Source organism: Sinohyriopsis cumingii, unplaced genomic scaffold (genome assembly GCF_028554795.1).
Source record: "Sinohyriopsis cumingii isolate HCF-2022 unplaced genomic scaffold, ASM2855479v2 utg002220l, whole genome shotgun sequence".
NCBI classification, from domain to species: domain Eukaryota; kingdom Metazoa; phylum Mollusca; class Bivalvia; order Unionida; family Unionidae; genus Sinohyriopsis; species Sinohyriopsis cumingii.
In genome coordinates this window covers 358,522-381,493 of record NW_028316161.1, presented here as the reverse complement: position 1 = coordinate 381,493, position 22,972 = coordinate 358,522, and the positions used below count along the sequence as shown (strand labels likewise).

The window sequence follows — 22,972 nt, the reverse complement described above, 5'->3', positions numbered from 1 at the left end:
TATTGTAATGTATTTGGGGTAATACCTCTAATTCAAACATAACAATACTTTTAAGACTCCAAAAGAGGGCTTCCCATTAATTCTAGATCAATGTATAGACAGTTTCCAGGATGCAATCGACAATATAAAGATGTTAATAATACAAGAAAGAATATTTCTTAGAAAGGGCCAATATGATGTATAAAGCATCCAGAAAAGCCATTCCTGTCTATCTAAGCAATATCTTTTATCAAAGAGATGCTGATGGTGCTCCAAATTTAAGGTCCATAAGAAGAAAAAAATTACATTATACCAAGGCCACATAAGGAATTGTTTTAAAAAGCAGTTTTTAATATACTGGTCCACCGGTATGGAACAACATTACCAGTGACATTATAAAGGCAGGCTCAAAGTATTTCTTCTTTTCATAATCAATGTAGCAGCAGAGAGGGTGTACAGACTCTAATTGACTTATCTGTCAGATCACAAAATAAGCCTTCCTCTGAAAATCGCAAAAACTCACTCTCGAATCGCAAAAACTCACTCTCGAATCGCAAAAAAAGCCTTTCTGAAAATCACAAATAAATATCGCGGCGGTGACTGGGGGTGCCGAGACAGCACCCTCGCTGATGCTACTGTCCAAAATATTTATCAAGACTCGGTATCTCGACTGTGGATCATGTAAGTTTTTTGTTATAAATCCATGCAGGGTTGACTGAGCCTGACTAAATAAATTCTTAAACTTAATTATATCCATATCCCCACTACAGCAAGTCTGATGAATATTTCATAGAGTATGTGTATCAACACCATTAAATACAGCTAAAATATTACAATTATCTCTGATCATTTTTGGTATTTGTGTATTTTCATGTCTACCGCATGAACATATTCTGGCAGGATTTGACTGTTTATCCAGCATTACATTGTCATATACAACTAAATTATTAATAAATCCATCAATATCATCTACAGATGGTGCTTCATCGATATCAGTAATAAATTCAATAACATCATCATCATTTTTATCCAACAACTTTGCATTTTCATTAAAATCCTTAAGTACTTTGTAACATCTCTGATCATCTACAGAGGGAGCTACTAAATACAACTTGTCTCACTTGAGCCATCTCATTATTAAATTAAGCAGCAGTTGCATTTTACCACTTCCAGATTGCCCAATTACAATCATTCAGATAGATTTTGGTAATGCTGGATGATGTTTGACCAGTTCTCGCTTTTTTGTTGACGAAAAATCAATTATATCCATGATGTAGAAATGTAATAAATAATATGGATTTATGTTGTTTGAAATACAGGACGAGTACTCCCACAGGTGGACTAACTACCACTACAACAACAACAACAAAAAAAAAGATCAGCAGTTACAGGTACGTGTGAACGATGTGGTACAAAAAAAAATTAACTTTATTTCTAATCCAAACAATATAATAAAAAAAGAGGAAGGGATGTTGCCGCTCAGTTAGCAAAACTACCAGGAACACCATGGGCTAAACACCCAGGAGAAAAACACCTTCCCGGGTATAACTATTGCGGTCCTGGTACTCAACTTGATATATGGTATAACGGTACCAATTGCGCAAGTCCAGGTGGGCGGAGCTTAAGGTGTATGGAACATTGTATTCAGAATTAAAGAACAAAACTAGCTGTGATTGGTGCATTATGTAAGACTTGTACTTTCTGTTTGGCTTAAAAAAAAGTTGAACCTCTTGGCAACATGTGAGTTTGTGTTAATTTCTATCTAGATCATATTTTGTATTTTTTATGATTTTTTTAAAATATGGTACACATGACTGAAAATGTGCTTGTTGTGACTAGATAACTCTTACCCCTGTCTAGTTCCAGTAGAGTTATCTCTCTTAAATGCAATGGAGTACCTGGTTATGTCATTGTCAAATTGACAATCTAGCATTGTTCTATATGACAGCATGTGACATGCATGCCAAAGTAGGACAGAAAGTATATTTATTTCACAAAACATTAGCATTGAGGTATATGGAAAAACAATTGGTACCGTGATACCTAAAGGAAAGAATAGCCTCGCAGTGTTTCCATAGAAACGCATACATGTGGGCGGCATTTATGAACTATACTAGTTTGATGTAGGAAAACAAATGTATGCTGAACACTTTTGGTCAAATATTGAAAGTTCTTTAAGAATAAAATGTATGAAATCTTTAGAAAATAGCACAAGATGGCTTTGGATGGGGACTTTTGATAACTATAGCTATGATAGATATAGACTTGTGTTACCTGATGCCTTTATGTATGTGCTGTTACCTCCTAGATTGGAATGCATGCAACAAAATAAGTTATGTAAACATAATATAGTTGATTTTGGCCAAATATTGGCTATTGTACCTGCAAAAGATGAAAAATCATGTGTACAAAAACAACTATCTTGTTCTTGTAAGGCATGCCATAAACCAGGATAGAGAACATTCTAAGTACACTTGTAGATAGATCACTTGTACCATGTGGGATGTTCTGGCATGAGTAATTTTTAGGTAATTTATTAAGGATTTGGTATTCCTTCCCATTTTGATTTGAATTGTCCTGCTCTAATTGTCCCTTTTTTTTTAAAACTCTCCTGCTTTGAAATTGTTCATGTAGTTAATTCAGTTCTCTTGCATTCCCTTTTGTTGAAGTAGCAGTGAATACCAACAAACAAGAACAGTTTCCTTAAGTCAGCATTTCCCATTGGCACTTGTATAAGCCCAATTATAATCTACTATTGACTTTCAGTTAATCCTATTTCTTTCTGTCAAGCTGCTCCTGTGGAATTTCCATGTTTGGTCCAACATTACAGAATGATAACCATTTTAGTCACACAGTGCGTATTCATTCCATTCAAATCCACACTGTTCTTGAAACTTTGCATCCCATCGCAAGAATCCAAATTGGCATGAGATGATATCTGCATGGTTATGGAAGGCTGCACTCTACATGCCGGCATTGTAGAAAATATGAACTATGTGATATGAAAGAGCTGCGTCATCTTAGAAATTAAAATTACATGACTCTTGAGGTCTCCACTAAACATAGGAGTCTAAATGTTAGGTTCTCACTTTGTCAGTAATGTATTTTGAGATAATTTAATTGCAATGAAGTTAATACAGGTTGTTGATGAACTCATCTATATTACATGGATAATGTATTCAAGGTTACCACACCTTATGTATATCATTCAGTTATCTCCCTTACACCAGTCATAACATTTCAAGGAAATAAAATCTCACATTTTCAGTGACTGATTATGAAAATAAAGAGAAGATTTGTGAAATATTATATTAGCCCTCAATCTTGATGCAAATGTAAGTAGAAGCAATTTGGTAATTTCTCACAGTAAAGTTTACAAGTTTAAAAACTGATAAGGTATGTTCTGCTTGGCTCTGAGATAAGTTTCTCTCTATCTTATGCCAATTATTATTAAATTCTTATGTAGAAGAAATATACTTTCTATGTATCTATATTATCTAAATTATTCACCCTTTTATATTAGATGGAAATGAACACAACTTCACTTGAAATTTGGGTCCTGTAAGGGATGTTATAGCACAGTTGCCTTTGGGCTGTCCTTGGACCTGTTGGGCCCTGCCCCATATATTTGTCCAAGGTAAGGTCATCAAACTTTCACTTCTCATTTTTCGCATTGCTGATTTTGCCACCTTTAATTCCTTTATCATAAGCTACCTCTCCCTTTTAGATAAACACTTTCCTCCTGTTTTTAACTCCATTTGATGTGCTATACTTAGTGTTTATATTTGGCATTTTTCTGTACTTTATTCCCCTAATTTCACCTCCCAATCCAAACATAACCACTTAGAAGCTGCAATTTACTATATTTGGTGACTGACTGGCTTATTGAAACAATTTTATTCACATTACAAAGGAGGAAAGCTTACTATTTGTGTTACAAAGAGGATGGGTAGGTGGACCTTTGTGTGAGGACTGGTGGTTAGTGACCTCTTGTATCTGTAGATAGTGTAAAGTGGTCAAAGCTTATACTTTATAATAAGATTGGGTCATGTCCACCTGTCTCTGATGTTAAGTTCTGCACCTACCAAACAAATATAAATTCCTTTCTTTTAGGTGAATTGTACATTTTGAAGTAGGACAGGTGCATACTATTTGGTACATTGACCTTTGACCTAGTTATTATATAATATGATATAATGTGATTTATCCCATATCACCTATGTGAAGTTCAATAATTGCTGATATGAATAAGATACAACTCATAGTTGAAAGAATTCATTTTATTTCAAAAGATGATTTTGATGGTGAAGCAAAAGTATGAAAACAATAGTTAAACAGCTCAATGACATTTCTATACACATTCATATAAGACATAGGTTAGTACCTCATCAAATTGTTTTTCACAAGTGAGACTAAGTATATTTGTTACTTATACAGTCCCAAACTATTTCACAGATTATTGGAAAAATTAAGGTTTGCTATAGGTATAACGGTACCAATTGCGCAAGTCCAGGTGGGCGGAGCTTAAGGTGTATGGAACATTGTATTCAGAATTAAAGAACAAAACTAGCTGTGATTGGTGCATTATGTAAGACTTGTACTTTCTGTTTGGCTTAAAAAAAAGTTGAGCCTCTTGGCAACATGTGAGTTTGTGTTAATTTCTATCTAGATCATATTTTGTATTTTTTATGATTTTTTTAAAATATGGTACACATGACTGAAAATGTGCTTGTTGTGACTAGATAACTCTTACCCCTGTCTAGTTCCAGTAGAGTTATCTCTCTTAAATGCAATGGAGTACCTGGTTATGTCATTGTCAAATTGACAATCTAGCATTGTTCTATATGACAGCATGTGACATGCATGCCAAAGTAGGACAGAAAGTATATTTATTTCACAAAACATTAGCATTGAGGTATATGGAAAAACAATTGGTACCGTGATACCATATGACTTGACAGCCAAGATCAACCAAAACCCGGTGAGTATCCAGTGAATGCTATTGATAAAGCGTGTCACGCTCATGATGTAGCTTATCAAAGTATAAACCAACAAGATAGACATATTGCAGATGTAAAATTAATTCATGCATTAAATTCCATACAAAAATAAATCTTTTAAAGAATCATTGGCTAATTGTTTGGTGAGATCTGCGATGAAAAGTAAGCTTGTATTAGGAGCTGGTAATTATTCAATTGATTATTATTATAATGGAGTCGATTTATTATAGCCCAAGAGGATATTGGAAAGGTAGAGCAGCGATTACTATACTCGCCGAAGCAGCAGGTGTCGAATGTTCTACTACTGAAAAATCGTTAGCATTGACAGGCAATATGGCAAATTTGCCTACCACCACCTAAAACAATTCAGTACGCACATTTTGATGTTAGCGTTCCTAATGAAGTTCATCAGGCTGATATTTTAATTTTACCACATGATACTATTAAAATCGGTAGACGTCGATTAACATACAAATACAAGTTAATTATCATTGATGTTGCAAGAAGATATAAAGAAGCAGAGACGTTATCAACAAAGACAGCAACTGAAGTAGCTTCTTCGTTTGAGCAAATTTATCGACGTGGTTGTCTACGATGGCCACACCTGCTACAAGTTGCTCCTGGCAAAGAATTTTAGGGCGCAGTATCATCGTTAATGAAGCAACATAATGTCAAAATCAGACAAGGACATACTGCAATTCATCGTGATCAGGCAATTGTTGTTGAATGATTTAATTGAACGCTTACTAAGTGGTTATTTGGATATCAATACGCGAAGGAAATAATTCAAGATACAAGATCTCGCTAGTGGGTTGCAATATTACTAAGTGTGATAGCTGCATTAAATAATGAAATTACTCAAACAACTGCCGTGAAACCAATTAATACAATTACAAAAAACATATACCCGTACAACGACGTGATTTTTCAAAACTACCAGTATTGGGTAACGTGACTGTAAGATATTTATATGAACTCTGTGAACCTGAAGGTGGTAAAAAAAAAGCAACTGATTCTATCTGGAGTATTACGGCACATAAAATTTTCAGCGTGGTAAGATCCACGGGTCAACCTGCAATCTACACACTAGTTTCAACTGCTCCTCAACGTGGATATACACGTGAACAATTACTAGTAATTCCTGAAGACACACAATTACCACCGCGATCACCTAACTAGCACCCCTACGTCAATTACATTCAAGACAGGTCAGCATCACATTTTCGCGTGTACGACCAAGACTACTATCTTTTCTATCGATGGTAAATTGTCTTGGATCATTATCTGAATATCGCCACAACATTATACAATTACAACTTGCACAATGATTATTCTGCTGCTGTTTTAGCGCTATGACAAATTCAACATCGAGATCAAAGTCGCGTTCATTGTTTTCATCACTTTGTTTATAACCAATTAATTTCTTTCTTACTATATCACTGTCATCGAGGACATCATTGATGGTTTCTGTAGTGTCTATGATAATTCTCTGCAGTTGAGATATTCTTCTGACTCGAGACACTGCAAAATAAACTAAGTTTGACCACTCGACACGATCATCAACAATCCAAACTAGAGCTTCAGAGATGGTTAACCCCTGACACGAGTGACTTGTCATCGCGTATCCCAGTGTCCATGGAGTCTTATCTGCGCTCAGCGTATCCTCAACAACACTGATATCAACCAACACAACATCATTTAATACAAGATTCTGTACCTCAGTCTGTCCTGTTATATCAACGTCGATATTCTATTGTCAGATATCAGCTGGTCTATAACACAATGGTACACGTAGGTCTGAAATTTTTTTTTATGTAACTGAAATAATCGCTGTTGAAGTGTATCACGAACTATCTTTCTACTTGCCACTATTAAATCATTTGGTCTCCACACTTGCAGAAAGTCGCTCACGGAAGTTTCTGAAATCATTTTACGCATTATTTCACACTGAATTTTATTCAGTTGTAGTCTGATTAATTTTTTTAACTCCCTTGATTCTACATCAAGAGATCTATGATCATCAGTTATCTCCTCGTAATCATCACACAATTCTTTAACCACGCGTGTGGAGATAACCCAACAAACGGCGGTGGTTGACCATGATCGCCGCACATTATCACAGCTGTATTTTTTAATAATAGCTAATCGAGAAACATTTTTAACGTATCTAGCGACACTGTAAATATCTCATCCCAAATAATAATTTCTGGAATATATTTGTCTCCCATTCTACCAGGAGTCCATGCGTCTCCCTTCCATCGAAAAAAGCTATGATAAGTACACGATTTTACTGCTTGTTTTCTCATTTCTCTTGCAAGTCTGTGTGTAGGTGTTAAAACAATCATATCATCCGAACTCTGCTGAAATAATTCAATAACTCTGTTTAGATAGACCGTTTTGTGTCTGGATACTGGACCATACACAGATGCCGCAGATGATACTTCTGATATCTGATTATTTTTGTAATAAATATCTTTGATTTCATCATCTGCGGATTCAAAATAGTTATATAACATTTCTTGTTTTATTCTCCATTCGCCTCATGATGCATCAGTAATTGTAAATTGAGTCAGTAATTCTGTATATTTTTTTTTCGATATAGAATGAATCCGTTGAAACTCTGACCATGGTGTTAGGGAATCTATTTCTCATCGATAATAAATTTATAGAAACATAAGCGAGCATTGATGATCTTAAATGAGGTGAGGTGACTCACCATCAACATAACCAACAACTGTACCTAATCGTGTTCCGTTAGACAAGTAGGCGTTTTCTCGTCTTACAAATATATCTCTCTTTGTTGCATCGGCGATTATGAAGTCATATTCATCATCATCTAGAATTAATCATGCATAATGTCGTTTATGATCATATGTCCCGCCTTGAGTAAATTTATCAATTATTCTTCTACCATCAGGTGGTGGTAACCAAACTTCGGTCTGATGATGGTATGATATAACTGCCTCACTTACAATCAACGATATTAATATTTTATAATCAAGCATATCTCGTACTAAAACTATTGCTGTCCAACGTTTTTCTGAAAAATACCTACCAAACCAAACGTAACAGATTGGATGAAGACCCTTAGCAAACTCGAAAGATACACTACGAGTGAATCCGGTTAGATCAAAATCAGGTAGGGGTCCATTTATCGATACTCTAGTCATCTCGTGTGTGGGGTGTTCAAATCTTTTAAAATATCCAGAACACTCTCCACAAGCAAGAACACTTCCCGGATAACACGCGACCATATCAACTGTGATAACATCGTTGTGGCCATATTTGGTATTCCACAATCCACTGTGTCCATATTCACAGTAACTTAGTTGTACGTCTTCGAGAAATTCAAATCGTTTTGGCTTCCACGAACTTTTCTCTCTTGCAAAATGAGCTGCAACAGATGGAACTGTCAGACAATTATTTAATAATTGCTCAGTATTTTCTGTTGAAAATTTCTGCGCAAGATTTTTCATTTCTTTTGGAGCGATTCTTTACGATATATTTCACCGTTAGGTCATATAAATTGATCATATTTTTCATCACCAGAACTCTTAATTAGCCATACTGATACAGGATCGTTTTTACTTATTTTGTAAATAAAATCATACATGTTTCTCACAGAGTTCTCGGAGGGGGGAGGGGGTAAAATCTTAAGGTTCGAGCTCATGGAAATATTGTTAATGCGCTGGTCCAGGCGTGCGCATTATGATCAATAATTTCAATTGGGGCTCCTCTCGATTTATTCTTTGATTCGTATAAAATCTATCCCGTTACTAATATTGGAAATTTTAATTTATTTCCTAACTCAGCGACATCATTTATTGTAGTTCTGGTATCCTTAACTAATTCAGCCCATTTATTTATTTTGTCCAATCGTAGATCCGTTTACCCATTTCCACGCATCGCGTTTGTAAAATGTCGATTACTCGTTCGGCTACACAGTTCAGCTTTGAAAATCTCATTGGCGCAAGATCATTAATGTTGGGGTTATCATTTAGCTGATAAATTCCATAAATAACCACGGTCATAGGATACGCTCGAGTGTAATATGGTTTATCAATACCAGTCAACATTCCTGGCTTGGAATTTTTACTTAGCACAGCGGTTTTTCCATTATGAAAAACACGATCACGTTTGTCACCGATAATCCAGTCAGTGGAATCTGTTTCTGATAGCACAATAAACTTTATTCTGAAAAATATCTTTGATCATTGAGATAATCAATAATCTTTTTCGCTCGCTCATCGTTCGTTGTATCATTGATGACTTTGTTGACACCTCTGGTGTTGCATATAATTTTGAATGTCGACCATATGTGAGATGCCCATCATCACGAATTTTTTTTTTTAGCATTCCAAATATTATTAATCAGATTATTTGTCGGATCAGCCAGAACTCGCCTCTGCAAGTCAGGGGATATTCTGTCAAGATCGAATCTGGATTCAGTAAACGAAGTTTTCCAGGGCTCGATTGTGGATAATCTCTCAAACTCTTCCATTTATATTTTAGAGAAATATTTATATAAAAAATATAATATGTACAATGACTCAAATAAGGAATCATGCAAGTGGTTGATGATAGGGTCTTCAACTCCTTGTAACAAATCTTGCATAAATGAATTCTGCAGACATTTACAAAGCGTGCATCGAGGAAGTCTTGGTCCTAAACCGTGTTTACGGTGTGGTGTTGAAGTTAGAGGGAAAACGCAGTTGTGTGTGCAATGTGGTAGTAAAAGATATTGAGAACTAAAACGATATTATGATAATAAAATAAAAACGTCAAGGACTCTGCCCTTGATACAGCTATAAGAACCCCTGAAGATTATATAGCAGGATTTGTAAAGACAAATTATAATTTAGGCAAATAATATTACATATAAAATGGAGCAAAAAGAATTTGTCAGACATCCTATCATCAGGAATTATTAAGCATCCCGTGATGATGTAATCAGACACTGTCAGCAGAAAAGGCCAGTTGGTTTTGTCAATAATGTCGGTTATCTAATGTTCACTGCCGAAGGGAAGAAAAAGTATCTCTGTCATAAATTTATATACGGATGTTTCTTTGGGGTGATCAAAGACGGTCTTGTGATCGATCATATTGACGGATAAAAGCACAATAACTCCTTGAATAACCTTCAAGCTATCACACAGAGCCAGAATGATGCACGTGGTAATACTCTAAGATGTAAAACAGTTGCAAGGAAGGCAGTTAAATCCATAAATACTGAGACCGGTGAAGAAATAATATTTCAGTCAATCACTGCAGCTGGCAAGTATTTCAGTATTCACTCGCATGGGGTACAACAAACGTGATGCAGATAAAATACAAAAATCGGCCTTTTTGCAGAAGAATGAACAGTGGATTTTATTTTATTATGTTCCAATCGTGTTAGATATGGACAACATCTTTGATAAAAATCAAGAGTTAACTCTGCCGAGGATATGTAACGTGGTTGATAGAGTTATCGTTGTCCTTGACTCATGGAGATAGATTTCAATATACTTGCAAATAAATATTTTTTGTGGTTAATTCTGTCTTCTGGGGTGTAGCCTGGACTTGCTAAAATGTCATATGGCAATCGTGGAGTTCACATGAGAGTGTAAACTATTTTTCTTTAAAACGTATATTTAGCATATAATGAATTATGAAAATATCAGTGATATTATTTCTGCTATTAAAAAATTAAAAACAGACGGCATAAATATATCTGATGAACTAAATCCTGAAAAAATTATTTCTGGTTTTGAAACATTACAAGAATGTAAATAGGAAGGTGGATACAGACTACCATCAAATACAAATTTGTAAAAAGACTTCAAAATTCCATGTTTCAATCGTTAGCTACAGTAAAAGAAACTGATGTAGAGGAATTCGTTCCTCCCTCTCTCTCGCAATAGAAAAAATTAGATTAGAACGAATATGAGGCAAAAAAGACAATCAATACTCGCATAAGACAATTAAGAAAAAATATGTCAGAAACTGACAGTGGTAATGAAAATGAAAGTTAGAATCATTCGTGGAAATGAAAGTGAAAGTGTCAGATTTTAGTCTGTTTTTTTATAATTATTTTTAATGTGCCTGATCTCTATAACGCCACAGTGGCATTTTTCAGGTATGTACTGTTATCAAGGGGGAAACAACACTCTACGATTAAAAATCATTAAGATTTCATATATAAATTCAGATTCAAAACTTCTCCAAGAAGGTCAAGCAAAATATTGCTCTGGCTAGTTATGTTGAAATTTATTTTTGATAATAGCGAATTATGACATCGTAGATAGACCGGATTGATCGGTTCTTGCACAATTAGATATCCAGGTGGGACTTGTGGTGTAAAAGTATATAAGATATATCCCTGTTGCGCTTGATTTGATATATCAGTATTTGTCTGATAACTTCCATTAATTGCATCACAAATAAGATTGACCGCGATCGTCGAGGATATATTTACAATTCCAGAAGAAATATGATGGCCTTGTCTGCATGGATCATTCTTGTGCCTGAGAATGTTATCCTGCTGTGGTTTTATCTTTCTCCATTTTTCATGTATTTGAAAGAAATACTCATTGATAATATCGTCGAATGATCTAATGATTTCAATATTTGTGTGAATATCAGAGTTTCATGTCAACTTTCAACGGAGTGTCAAAGAATTCCTCTGCATTTTATTAATTTGTCTAAAATTTCTACAAAGATTCGTGAACATATTTGCATGCACGTCGTACTCGTCTCGCAGGGTGCATAATTTACCATCTATGTTGTCCACGTATTTTTTCGTCCCAGGATTCTTCGTCGGATGTTTGATCTCTTATCACGACTATTTTATTTCCGTTCATGCTGAGTTCACCTCTCATTTGTGTCACCGGTATTCTTCAAACGTTTAGCAACGCTTCTTGCAATTTCATTTCTGATTTGCAATATGGATATACTTGAGTCTCTGATCTTACCGTCGCTGGTAAACACAGGGATGTTATCCATGGTAGCACCGAGAAATCTACGAACTATATCATTCCATTTGATACTACTCATTTTTAAAACGCCGTATTTATCCTGAAAAACAACAACTTCATCTTGGTCAACTCCAGAGAGGTTCATAATATCAGCGAATTCGTCTTTAGTCGTGTAATTTGACATATCTATTTCGTCGAATTTTTTTTACTCTTAGTAGTATTGCCGCAGGATCATCCGTAAATATCTGCCATTATTTTCTTCTCTCTTGATCTAAATCAGTAATTTCTCAAACTGTTGACTTGTACAATTAGATACGATTTTGTGAGGTGGCAACGATGGCATCTTTGATACAGCGTCAAGTACCGCAACTGCTTCACGGCCGCATATTGGTGGATCGGTTAATGTTTGTGTTGGTAGCGTTGAGTACCTGATTGGCACTCTGTGGCCGACTTTGTACACAGAGACATAGTGCATAAATTCCTGCGGTGGAGCTAACCCACACGAATCGAAATAAACAATTCCACGTGGATCAATTGCATATACTACCCAATCAGTTCCAACCCCGGTGAAATTATCGAGATTAATAATACCAGTTTCAGTGTTGTTTGGTTGTTGTGGTAATTGATTGTGCATAAAAACACCTCTAAAGTTTTTTTATTTTTAGTTGCCTGGCAGCATCAAGTAAGTCAAAATCTGATATCGGCGAAATTAATGAAATGTTCCTGGAAGTCTCAGACCTTTTCTTCGATGAGTTAACAGAAGTCTTAAGTCCTGTCCCATTGCTTTTTTTAAATGCCATTCCAGCAATGGTTTCAACAGCACTAACACGGCCGCTTTTGCAACAACTGGGGCAGCAGCAGCTATCAGCACTGGTATTGCCGCGAGAAGTGGAAATATACCGCCTGTCTTAGCAGTATCTTTGATGGTGCCAGCAGAAAGTTCAAGTCGTATTCCAGTCCTGGATTGTTTGGCTTTATTAAGATGTTTAAGTTAGCATTCTGTCAGTGATAACTTGTTTTCACCACCTGTCATCTGGCTGTGCTTTAGCGTTCTTGTGGTTCCGGATTTTTTCACTGATGCGGATTGCAGATTTTTAATCTGACCAGGAGTCAGACTGACACTAACATGATGATATGATGACATTTTATGAAAATATTCGTATTTTTAAATCATCGATAGTTACATGTTTTCTACTGGTGCATCAATGACTTTCATTTGACCACCAACACCTTCAAGTAACATTGCTTTGTCACAAAGTATGACCGCAATTGCTCTAGCACCACCAGGAACAGCCGGTGGACCAGCTACTGCTGCTGCTATTCGAGCTACACGAGCTCAGAAGTGTATATCAACGACAAATTGTCTGAATAAATCCAAATGTTCCAGTGAAAAGTAACAGCTTGGATACAGTGTTGTGAAATCGCACTGAGATATTTGCAAACCAGTGTCTACCTTTTGAACACGTCCCATATATGACATTAATCGATAATATGCACGTGCAACATGATTGTGTTCAAAATTCAGCAGTATTTCTTCAGAAGGTTCTTGACGTCCATTTATCCTCAAAGAAACTTCAGAAACTCCAAATGAGTCAAATACCATTGGATTTCCTTGTTGTCTGCCAACTTTTGGTATTTGCCTGAAGCACAACAAATATATGTCATGGTGCTGACACCCCCTGCTGTGATGCTATATACCACGTTTACAAACCAGCGGCATTACCGGGGCACTATCTGTGGTCATTGTAAACCATGATAACATCCATTTACCACCTGTCTTCATGAAAGAAAGTAATCGCTGTTCTTCAGCAAGCGATGGAGTCATTACTGGCATCCACAGTGACAGTTTTGTTAGTTTTACTTCACTATCATCAACTCCAGCAGGATGCCATATTGCATCATCGTCAGTGGGTTTTCTAACAAGTACTACTGTGTGTTTAGCATCGAAAATAACCTTTCTAACATCTCTGCAAAATCCAAAAATATGGGTCAGCGGAATTGCGAATGAAAACTCCTCATCGGCATTTAACATTGCTCGACGCGCAGCAAAACCCAAGTTGAATTCTGGACTAATATTTATGACCATATGCTCTACATCTGCATCATCAGCGGGGTCAGAGTGCTTTTTTGTCGTCTTATAGTATATTGATTACCATTAGGGAAGTCAGCTGTGTCTTTTGCAAACATCATTGTTGGACCAGACGATCTTGTATAGTCGTCGGAGTATATTGCAAGAGCAAGTATCGTCGTGGCAGCATCGACATTGTCAAGGCACGATTCAATATCTTTTCCATCAATCGAGTATGTGGGTCTGTTAAATAATGTCATTATTAACAAAACCAACTCAATCGCCTGCTCAGTATGCTGTATCATCTGCTTTTGTGAGCCTACCTTCAACTTTGATAAATGCCTCAGAGGGTAGGAAATATCTGTTTGTATCCTGAACTTGTAATTCAATTCTTCCACGTGCGTTTGGTTTGCATGCATCATAAGAATAATACTGATAATCACAGACTCGTCTTTGGGAACTGGTGCATCTACGTCAAATGCTGGGTCAGATATGCACTTAAACATTTTATTATAATAGCGTTTCTCCAAAATGGTGAATGAACTATATACCGTCTGTGCTTTGACCTTGTCAAATGAGTACAAAGACCACTTCCAGCTATCAGATTTGCGGATATATTTTTTCTCTTTCTTTTTCTGTTAGTGGCGACACATCTTGATTTATCAAGGCTGCTAGTTTTTTATTTGTGGCCTGGTTTATTATTTTACTGACATCCGTCGGCATAACCTCAGCGGATGGCAATTTTACTAGTTGTTGTGGTTGGACCGTCTGCCGTCTGCATAATAGTCGTGCTATTCTGTCTCTGATCGCCGTGAAGGCTTTCCCAGCAGCACTGGCAAATGCACCAGGAGCTTTTTCACAAATAATGTCGATAGCTTTCATTGTTAATTGTTTTGCAATTGGTCCTGCTTTTGGAGATATTCCTCTGAATAATCCCTGAACAACATCACCAAGTCCGTCTCCATAATATACTTCATAAACAGGTAATTGTGAGTTTACTGCTCTGATCATTACAGGTCTGCATTCACCATCGTGTATGATCATCTTATTTACTTACCATTTCTCTAATCAATTAGTCACTGTAATCAGTGTCATCGATAAGTTCCTGATAAATGTTAATATTCATGACACCACCTGTGAACAATCGTCGACAAATATCAGCTGCTTCATTGATTATTTCTGGAGAATTGTTACTGGCTCATTTTCCTCCAATGAGAACTTCTAGTTGTTCTACATCGGAGAGAATATTGTTAGGGCATTTAGTAACAAGACCACTTCCTGTATTAAAACCGCTCCCAGTAGCACCAGAAAAATCATCTGAATATGTTTCTTCCTCTTCTGGAAAATATTCTTCTTCCATTTGTTGCAATGGTGGAGGAAGTTGATAGGAAGGCTCTTGCTTGGGAGGTTGTCGCTGCAATTTTTTTTGTTCTTTATCTTTTTGTTGTTGTTCTCGTCTTTGTTGCCTTTCTTTTCGCTTCTGTTCTTTTTCATGTTCAATTTGTTCTTTTAGTGTTTTATTATCAACTTTTTACTCCTTCTGAATAAATTTTATAATTAATATTGTCTTTGTCTATATGATCAATATTTTGACTTATTTTAAACACCCAATCGTTCTATCTGTCACTATCTACTTTTTAGTGCATTTGGGTTTTAAAAACTTATCTCTTGAATGATAATTTTCAGCAGCAAACTCACCAAACTTGGCATTTTCCTGTCTATTTTTCAATTTAAGTTTTTGTATTTCTTGTATACCCTCTTTAGTAAATTTTTCCCTAAAATCAACTCTTTTCCTCTTTTTTGGTTCTTCACCAACAGCACCTTCAAGTGTTTCTTCACCTTCTTCTTCAAATTGAGGAAATGGTTGAGGTTGAGCTGCAGCTATCTTTGCAATTTGTTCAGCAGTTTGTATGACTGATGGAAGAAGACCCTTTCTAATGACTGTTGTAACTACATCGGTAGCTTTTGTAATGGGTCTAAATAATTGTTATGTGCCTTCTACATATTCAACTTGAGATTATTGTCATGCTTGTAGTTTTTCCTTAACAGCATCTCTCAGTGTTAGATATTTATTAATTGCTTCTAGTCACTCTAGACATGTTGTATAAGCTTCTCCTATTGTCATTATTTGATATAACTTTTTTTAATTGATAGCAGCAATGAAGACTCTGTTTCTCTCCCCCCATCACAGCTGTGATTATTTTTTTTTTGTTGCGATTTTCAGAGGAAGGCTTATTTTGCGATTTGACAGATAAGTCAATTGAGTCTGTTCACCCGTTCTGCTACTAATGTCTCAAATGGATGAAAACTTTATACAACTGAACAGTTCTTAGGCTAGTACAATAAACACTGCCTGCTTTTCTGTAATTTTGCATCATTTTCACAGTTGAATTTTTCAATGCAGGATGACATTTTATATTTTATATATGTTTATGTGTTCACAGATGCCTGTGCATGTGTTAAAGGCTTGATACTTTGATTTTTAAAATCACTTAATTATCTAGCATCAAGCCAGATTCTTCAAATCATGTTGTATATACTGTACATACTGTACATAACAGAAAGACGGCCTCAAGGTAGATTAGTTCTGTAAATGAGTTCCCTTCTCTAAATAAAATCTTTATTATTATTATTATTATTATTATTATTATTATTAAATACTCTAGATCTTGTCACACTTGTCAAATGTTAGGAAAACCCAATTACAAGATTTTTAAGGCTCATCTTCAACCTATTCCTGCATTTGATTAACCATTTAGCAGGATAGTGGCAGATTGTATTGGTTATTGGCCTAAGACCAAGTCAGGTAACCAACACTTATTGACTATAATGACTGCACTGACAACACCTGAAGAAGCGATTCCTCTTAAGACTTAATGAATAGACCTATAGTAAAATCTTTGTTAAATTTTTGTTTTACACTTTTTGGCCTTCCCAAATCTGTCCAATCGGATCAAGGGTCAAATTTTATTTTTGGAAGTTTACAACAAGTTATGTAAGAATTAGGCATCCAACAATTCAAATATTCTGCCTATCTCCATGAAAGTCAAGGGGCATTGGAAAGATTTCATCAGATTTTCAAGAACAGGATTCTGTCAGATACCAGAAAAGATCGGGATGAGGGTGTTTCTTACTCTTCTTTGCAATTAGAGAATCAGTTAATCATCAACATGGAGGCAGAAACAGAAACAACTTTGCTATATAAATATGTTATAGTATGCTAATAAAGATATCCCTTTCAATCATTCAATCAATTTAGTTTTACCTGTCCCACACATGGAGGATTTAGACAAGGGTGTGCAATTGGACTGTAGTGACTGTGGTTGTTGTTGTTGTTGTTGTGGGGTTTAACGCCATTTTTCAGCACAAGATAGGCTATGTATGGTGGCCAGTATTAATGGTGGAGGAAGAACCTGAGAAAAACCCCGGGAAGAACCACTGACCCACGAGAAGCTACTGGCAAGCTTTCTCACATACCCACATTGGTCGAATCTTAGACTCGAACCCACACAGACAGAGGTGAGATGGCAGTGATCCATAACGGGGAGTGCTTTAGACCACTCAGCCACTCGGGGCCCCCAGTGACTGTGGTGATTCTGGTTTAACTAAGCTTTGGAATTCAGAAACTACTGAATCTACAGCCACAAGAAAAGAGTGAATTAAAACAAATTTTGTGTGAATATAAGCAATCATTCCCAGATGTTCTAACATGAACAAATAAAATCTGCTGTGATATTGATACTGTAGATTCTACATTTGTGAAACAGCATCCTTACAGGATGCATCCTCTGAGACAGGAATATTTGAAAAGGGAAATTCAGTAGTTGTTGAAGAACGAAATTTTAACCAAGCGAATTTAACTGGAGTTTGTGGTGTATTCTTGTGCTGAAACCAGATAATACTTTCCTTATGTGTACTGATTATACAAAAGTGAACAGTGTCACAAAGAAGATTCATTTCCAATGCCAAGAATTGATGACTGCATTGACAGAATTGGAAATGCAAAATATGTCACCAAGTTTGACCTGTTTTAGGATTTTAGCAATTTCGCTCATGGAAAGAGCAAAAGAAATGTCAGCATTTGCAATTCTGTATGGACTTTACTAGTATAAAGTATGACAAATTCTACCTCAAAATTTCAACATTTGAGGAACATGTTAACAGTTGGTATAGATGGTTGTGATGCATTCCTCGATTATGTCATTATATACAATGACACTTGGAAAAATTACCTTGAAACCAGTTCCTTGCATGATTTATTTATGCAAATTTGACAATCTCGAGTGAGTTTATCTTGTGTTACACTTTTTTGGGTTGTGTGCGAAGTCTGGGATAGACATCTCGCTCGCCAAAGGAAACTGAAGCGTCTCTCATAGCCTCTCCTTTCCCGGTGTAGTCATTGCATGGGGCCACTGTCTGGCTCTGCTGGGCAGGAGGCTACTTGCATATTGCCTCTCCTATACTATTGTGTCCACAGCAGCACCTTCATGTGGGGCCCCCTGTTTTCACAGAGCCTGCTGTGTGGCATGACCAAGTGCCCAGCAGTATAACTGGGTGGGCAGACTGGCCTCGTTAGCCTTGGCAGGCAGCCAGTCTAAAAGAAGGAAAACTCTGACTCCAAATCCGGGCAGATGGAGCTTGTTAGCCTTGTCAGGCAGTTCATGTAGGAGAAGGAAACTCTGATGCCAAAACCACCAAGTCCACTGCCTTGTGGATATCTTCGAGAGAAGGAAAGGCTACAGGAGTAAATCCAGACAGAAAATCCAGAGCAGAGCCCCTAAGGCATCTGGGTGCCAACTACAACTTCATTCTGGCAGCTCCCGCATCCAAACTGGTGCCAAATGTCATGCTCAGTATTCCTCTGGACCCCACCAGCAAGGATGAGAGGAGGATCCTGACGTCTGGGAAGCCCAGGATCTCCATACTCCATGTCCAGGCTTGCACCCTGGAGAGTCCACTCCAGCCTCGCTCCTGAGTGAGGAAACAACACAGAAGCTGGCAGTCTATGGGTTATAAATCCCACCCGATTGGTGTAGGGAAGGGGCGCCACGGGTCAACTTTGACGGTGGAAGGGATCATTGTGTTCCACTGGCCGACTACCACCCACCTCAAGCCAGGCAGCCCCTGGTCAGTAAGGTGTTGGCCCACCAATGTCTGCCTGCTCCAGTGGGTACCTAGAGCTCAGTGTGTTGCTCAGTATGACAAGCAGATGGAAATTCCGCACCAGACCAAAGAAACAAGAGACCAACAAAGAAGACTCCAGCTCTTCGATTTGCAAGCTGGAACATATGCACCATGTGCACAGGTATCTCTGATGCCCTCAGGGAGGTGGACAACACCAGGAAGATGACCATCATCGACAGAAAGTTCACCAGACTAAATATCAGCATAGCTGCCCTCCAGGAAACCAGGCTGGACTCCAGTGGCTCCCTCAAAGAGGAAAACTATAATTTCTTCTAGAAGGGTTGAGAACCTGAGGAGCCCTGCCAGCATGGAGTGGGCTTTTTCATCAAAAACACCCTCCTGGCCTCAGTTGAGTCTCCCTCAGTGGGGCACTGAGCATCTCTTGTCCATGCAGGTCCTGTCAACATCCTCAGTGTCTACACCCCACCCTCATGTGTTCAGAAGACACAAAGGATTAGTTCTATGGGCAGCTGGATGAACAGATCAAAGGATGCCCTAAAGATGAGCCAATATTCCTCCTCAGCAACTTTAATGCCAGAGAAGGTGTGAACCACAATTCATAGCCTACCTGTCTCGAACATCATGGCACTGGAAAGACCAAAAATACGGACAAAGACTGTTGGAGCTTTGTGCCTACCATGACCCATGCATTACAAACACCTTCATCAAGTGTAAGCCACAACACAAAGTGTCATGGAAACACCCCAGATCTCATCACTGGCACCAGTTTGACTTGGTCATCACCAGGCACACTGCCCTGAACAGCATCATATCCATCAGAAGCTACCACAGTGCAGACTGTGACTCCACCACGTCCCCATGATCAGCAGGGTGTGCCTACAGCCACACATACTACACCACTCAAAACCAAAAGGTCACACTTGCATCAACACTGCACAGATGTCGGTCCCCACCAAGGTGGAGGAGTATGTGTCTGCCTTGGACCAGGCTCTCCAGGACCTGCCAGAGCACAATGCCACATCCAAGTGGAATGCCATGAAGGGTGCCATCTACAACACAGCTATTTCCACGTTTGGCAAGAAGGAATGGCCCAGTCAGGACTGGTTCAATGCTCATCTCTCAAGGATATAACCAATAACTAAGGACAAATGAAATCATTCATAGCTTACAAAAAATACCCCAATGAACAGATATTTGCTGCCCTCAGAAGTGCCTGAAGCATCCCCCAATGCATCGCTAGAGAGCACGCGAACAAGTATTGGCAACAACTGTGTGAAGGAATCCACCACAGTGCTGAGTCTAGAAACATCCAAGGTATATATACAGTGGCATCAAGAAGGCTTTAGACCCTACATTGAAAGGGGTTGCCCCCCTGAAATCTCTGACTGGAGAGAAGATCACAGACCATGAGCAACAGTTGGCCAGATGGGTGGAGCACTACTCAGATCTATACTCCCAAGAAACATCAGTCACTATTATTGCCCTTAGCAACATATGGAAACTGTCCACCATGGTGGAGCTTGACAAAGTGCCCACCTTAGAGGAGCTCAGCAAAGCCACTGACTCCCTCCCAAACGTCAAAGTACCAGGTAGTGACAGCATCCCACCTGAAGCTATCAAACATGGGAAACCGACATTGATTGTGGCAAAAAGGTGGATACTTTTACCCTTATCCCTTTAAAAGTAGTGACATCATTGAGATTATGATGTCATAACATACATGGCAAAAAATATTATGTCAGGCTGATATACAAGTAAATTATTCTTACAGTCATTTTCCCAAGCATTAAATGTGTGAACTAGATTGGTTTGCTTTGATTATTAATCTGATTTACCATATATGGCAAATAGATATGTAGGGAAGAGGAACAAACAGGGAAGCATGGGGATAATTTATCACAAAAACTGTCTAGTTTCTTTATTTTTTAAAAGAAGCCATAGAAGGGATACCAGAATTCTACTTTTAGTAATGCTGGTAATAGTTTATCATGGATTGCCATCATTGAAATTAACATGGGATTGTATGCCATGATGGTCTCTTTCAAATTTGGTAAAATTTTATTCAGAAAGTTTCAGAAGTTGTGTTCTGGCATTATAAAAATCATTAGTAATATCAGTAGTACAGTAAGATGTGGCCAGGCTTATTTAAAGTTAAACCACAACAAATATTGATGGACAACATACAACAGAAGACACTTGGTAAATGAAAAGAAAAGTGCACTTGAGACTTAGTTTTAGGTACTTACTCTAATCTGCAATTAAATAAAGGCAAACAAAAAATGGGACAGATTACCTGAACTAATTGCAGGCAATGCAATTGATGAAAGTCCTTTTTTTTCAGCTTCAGTGAAACATCCATAGACAGTTGCATACAAGTCTTCCTCACAATCCTTGACCTTTTGGAGGTTATGAGGTTGATAGTCTGACCAGCATGGAAACACTGTGTGGATTACATATTTGCATGTTAGTCTACCTGCAGTTGTAGTCACCGGACAACCAACTTCAATATTTCCCCTTTTCCTAATTATTGCATCTCCTTCCTGGACCAGTTCCGGGCCCGCATTATCTGCTGTGATCCTGGAGATCCTAGGACCATGTTGCAGATTGTCATTTGTAGCATTCACAATACAGTCGACTGGAAGTGTGAGAATATTTGCTGTGTACACAGCCACTTTAATATTTTCCTTGGTGTTGAATACTTCTAAATCAGATGCATCCATAGACCAAGAAAACTGTTTTTCTATTCCTGCCGCTGGCCTAAAATTTTCCTGAGACACCTCTGTTAATTTAAATTCACTGACAGCAGTGAATCTTTTCCTTCTCATTCCACTTTCCTTGAATTTTCCACTCCTAATTTTGAGCTTGTGTTTAAATCTCATGATGTCATCTTGGTCGTCACTGTAAACCACTACCCGACTATTCTTTTCATCAAAAATGCACACTGTGTCCTTGGACTGCACTTCTTCTATCACGTCTCTCACAACTTTCTTCTCCAATTCATCTATGGAAAACTCCTCAAAATGTTTATCCCTGTAAGCCACTAACAAACTACTTATGACTTGTCTGATAAATGGTTCAAGTGTCGCTGGTGCAACTATTAAAATGTCATTGTCATTTCCTGAAAACTGTATGTTTTTCATCCAATCATTTTCAAGAATCTCTAAAACCCTAAATTCAACTTCTGACAGATTGTGTATTGTTGCAATGCAGATGGATGATTCCTTTTTCTGTAAAACCAGAAAGAACTGTATTTAATAATAAATCTGGATAATGTATAAATACTTATTTTTCAAATGAAAACTGTATATGCTTAGTATGCTTATTGATAGTGACGTAGGTAACAAAACAACAATATATAAAGTTTAGCCGCTCTGGTGACCTAGTGGTTAGAGTGTCCGCCTCAGATGCAGGAGAGATTGTGGGTTCGATCGCCAGCCTAGTTATAACAAAGACTTATGAAAATGGTACTAACAGCTGCCTTGCTTGGCACTCAGCATTAAGAGGTTAGTGTTGGGACTGGTCAGCCTGGTGTCAGGATAATGTGCCTGGGTGAGACATCATGCTACATGTCTGCGGCCATTTAGAGGTGGATGTATTCACATGAAACAAATGGTGGGTTATTCAGCATGGAAAGGAAAGCTAAACAATAATGAAATGAAGAAATCTACCTAGCAGGCTTAAAAAAGATGAATGATAATAAGGTTAATTTTTAATGTAATCAGTCACTAAAAAAGGCATAGAACAGATGTTGCAGTTAATTTTGATAAAAGGATACTGGAACTTCAATGTCTATGTGCACACTTATTCTACATTCATGTATGTTA

At 37.5% G+C, this 22,972-nt stretch overlaps 1 protein-coding gene across 4 annotated transcripts in view; it reads right to left on the bottom strand.

Annotated features, from left to right (window-relative positions):
- Positions 1-22,972, bottom strand: part of LOC149770913 (uncharacterized) — an 88,695-nt gene that overhangs the window by 30,074 nt on the left and 35,649 nt on the right. For all 4 annotated transcript variants that reach the window (XR_016418433.1, XM_089948993.1, XM_089948994.1 and 1 more), the window contains one exon: positions 21,442-22,375. Coding sequence is in view for 3 of the 4 variants with exons in the window: in XM_089948993.1 (XP_089805119.1) it covers positions 21,442-22,375 (934 nt within the window). In the remaining variant the exon portion in view is untranslated. The remainder of the gene's footprint in view (positions 1-21,441; positions 22,376-22,972) is intronic.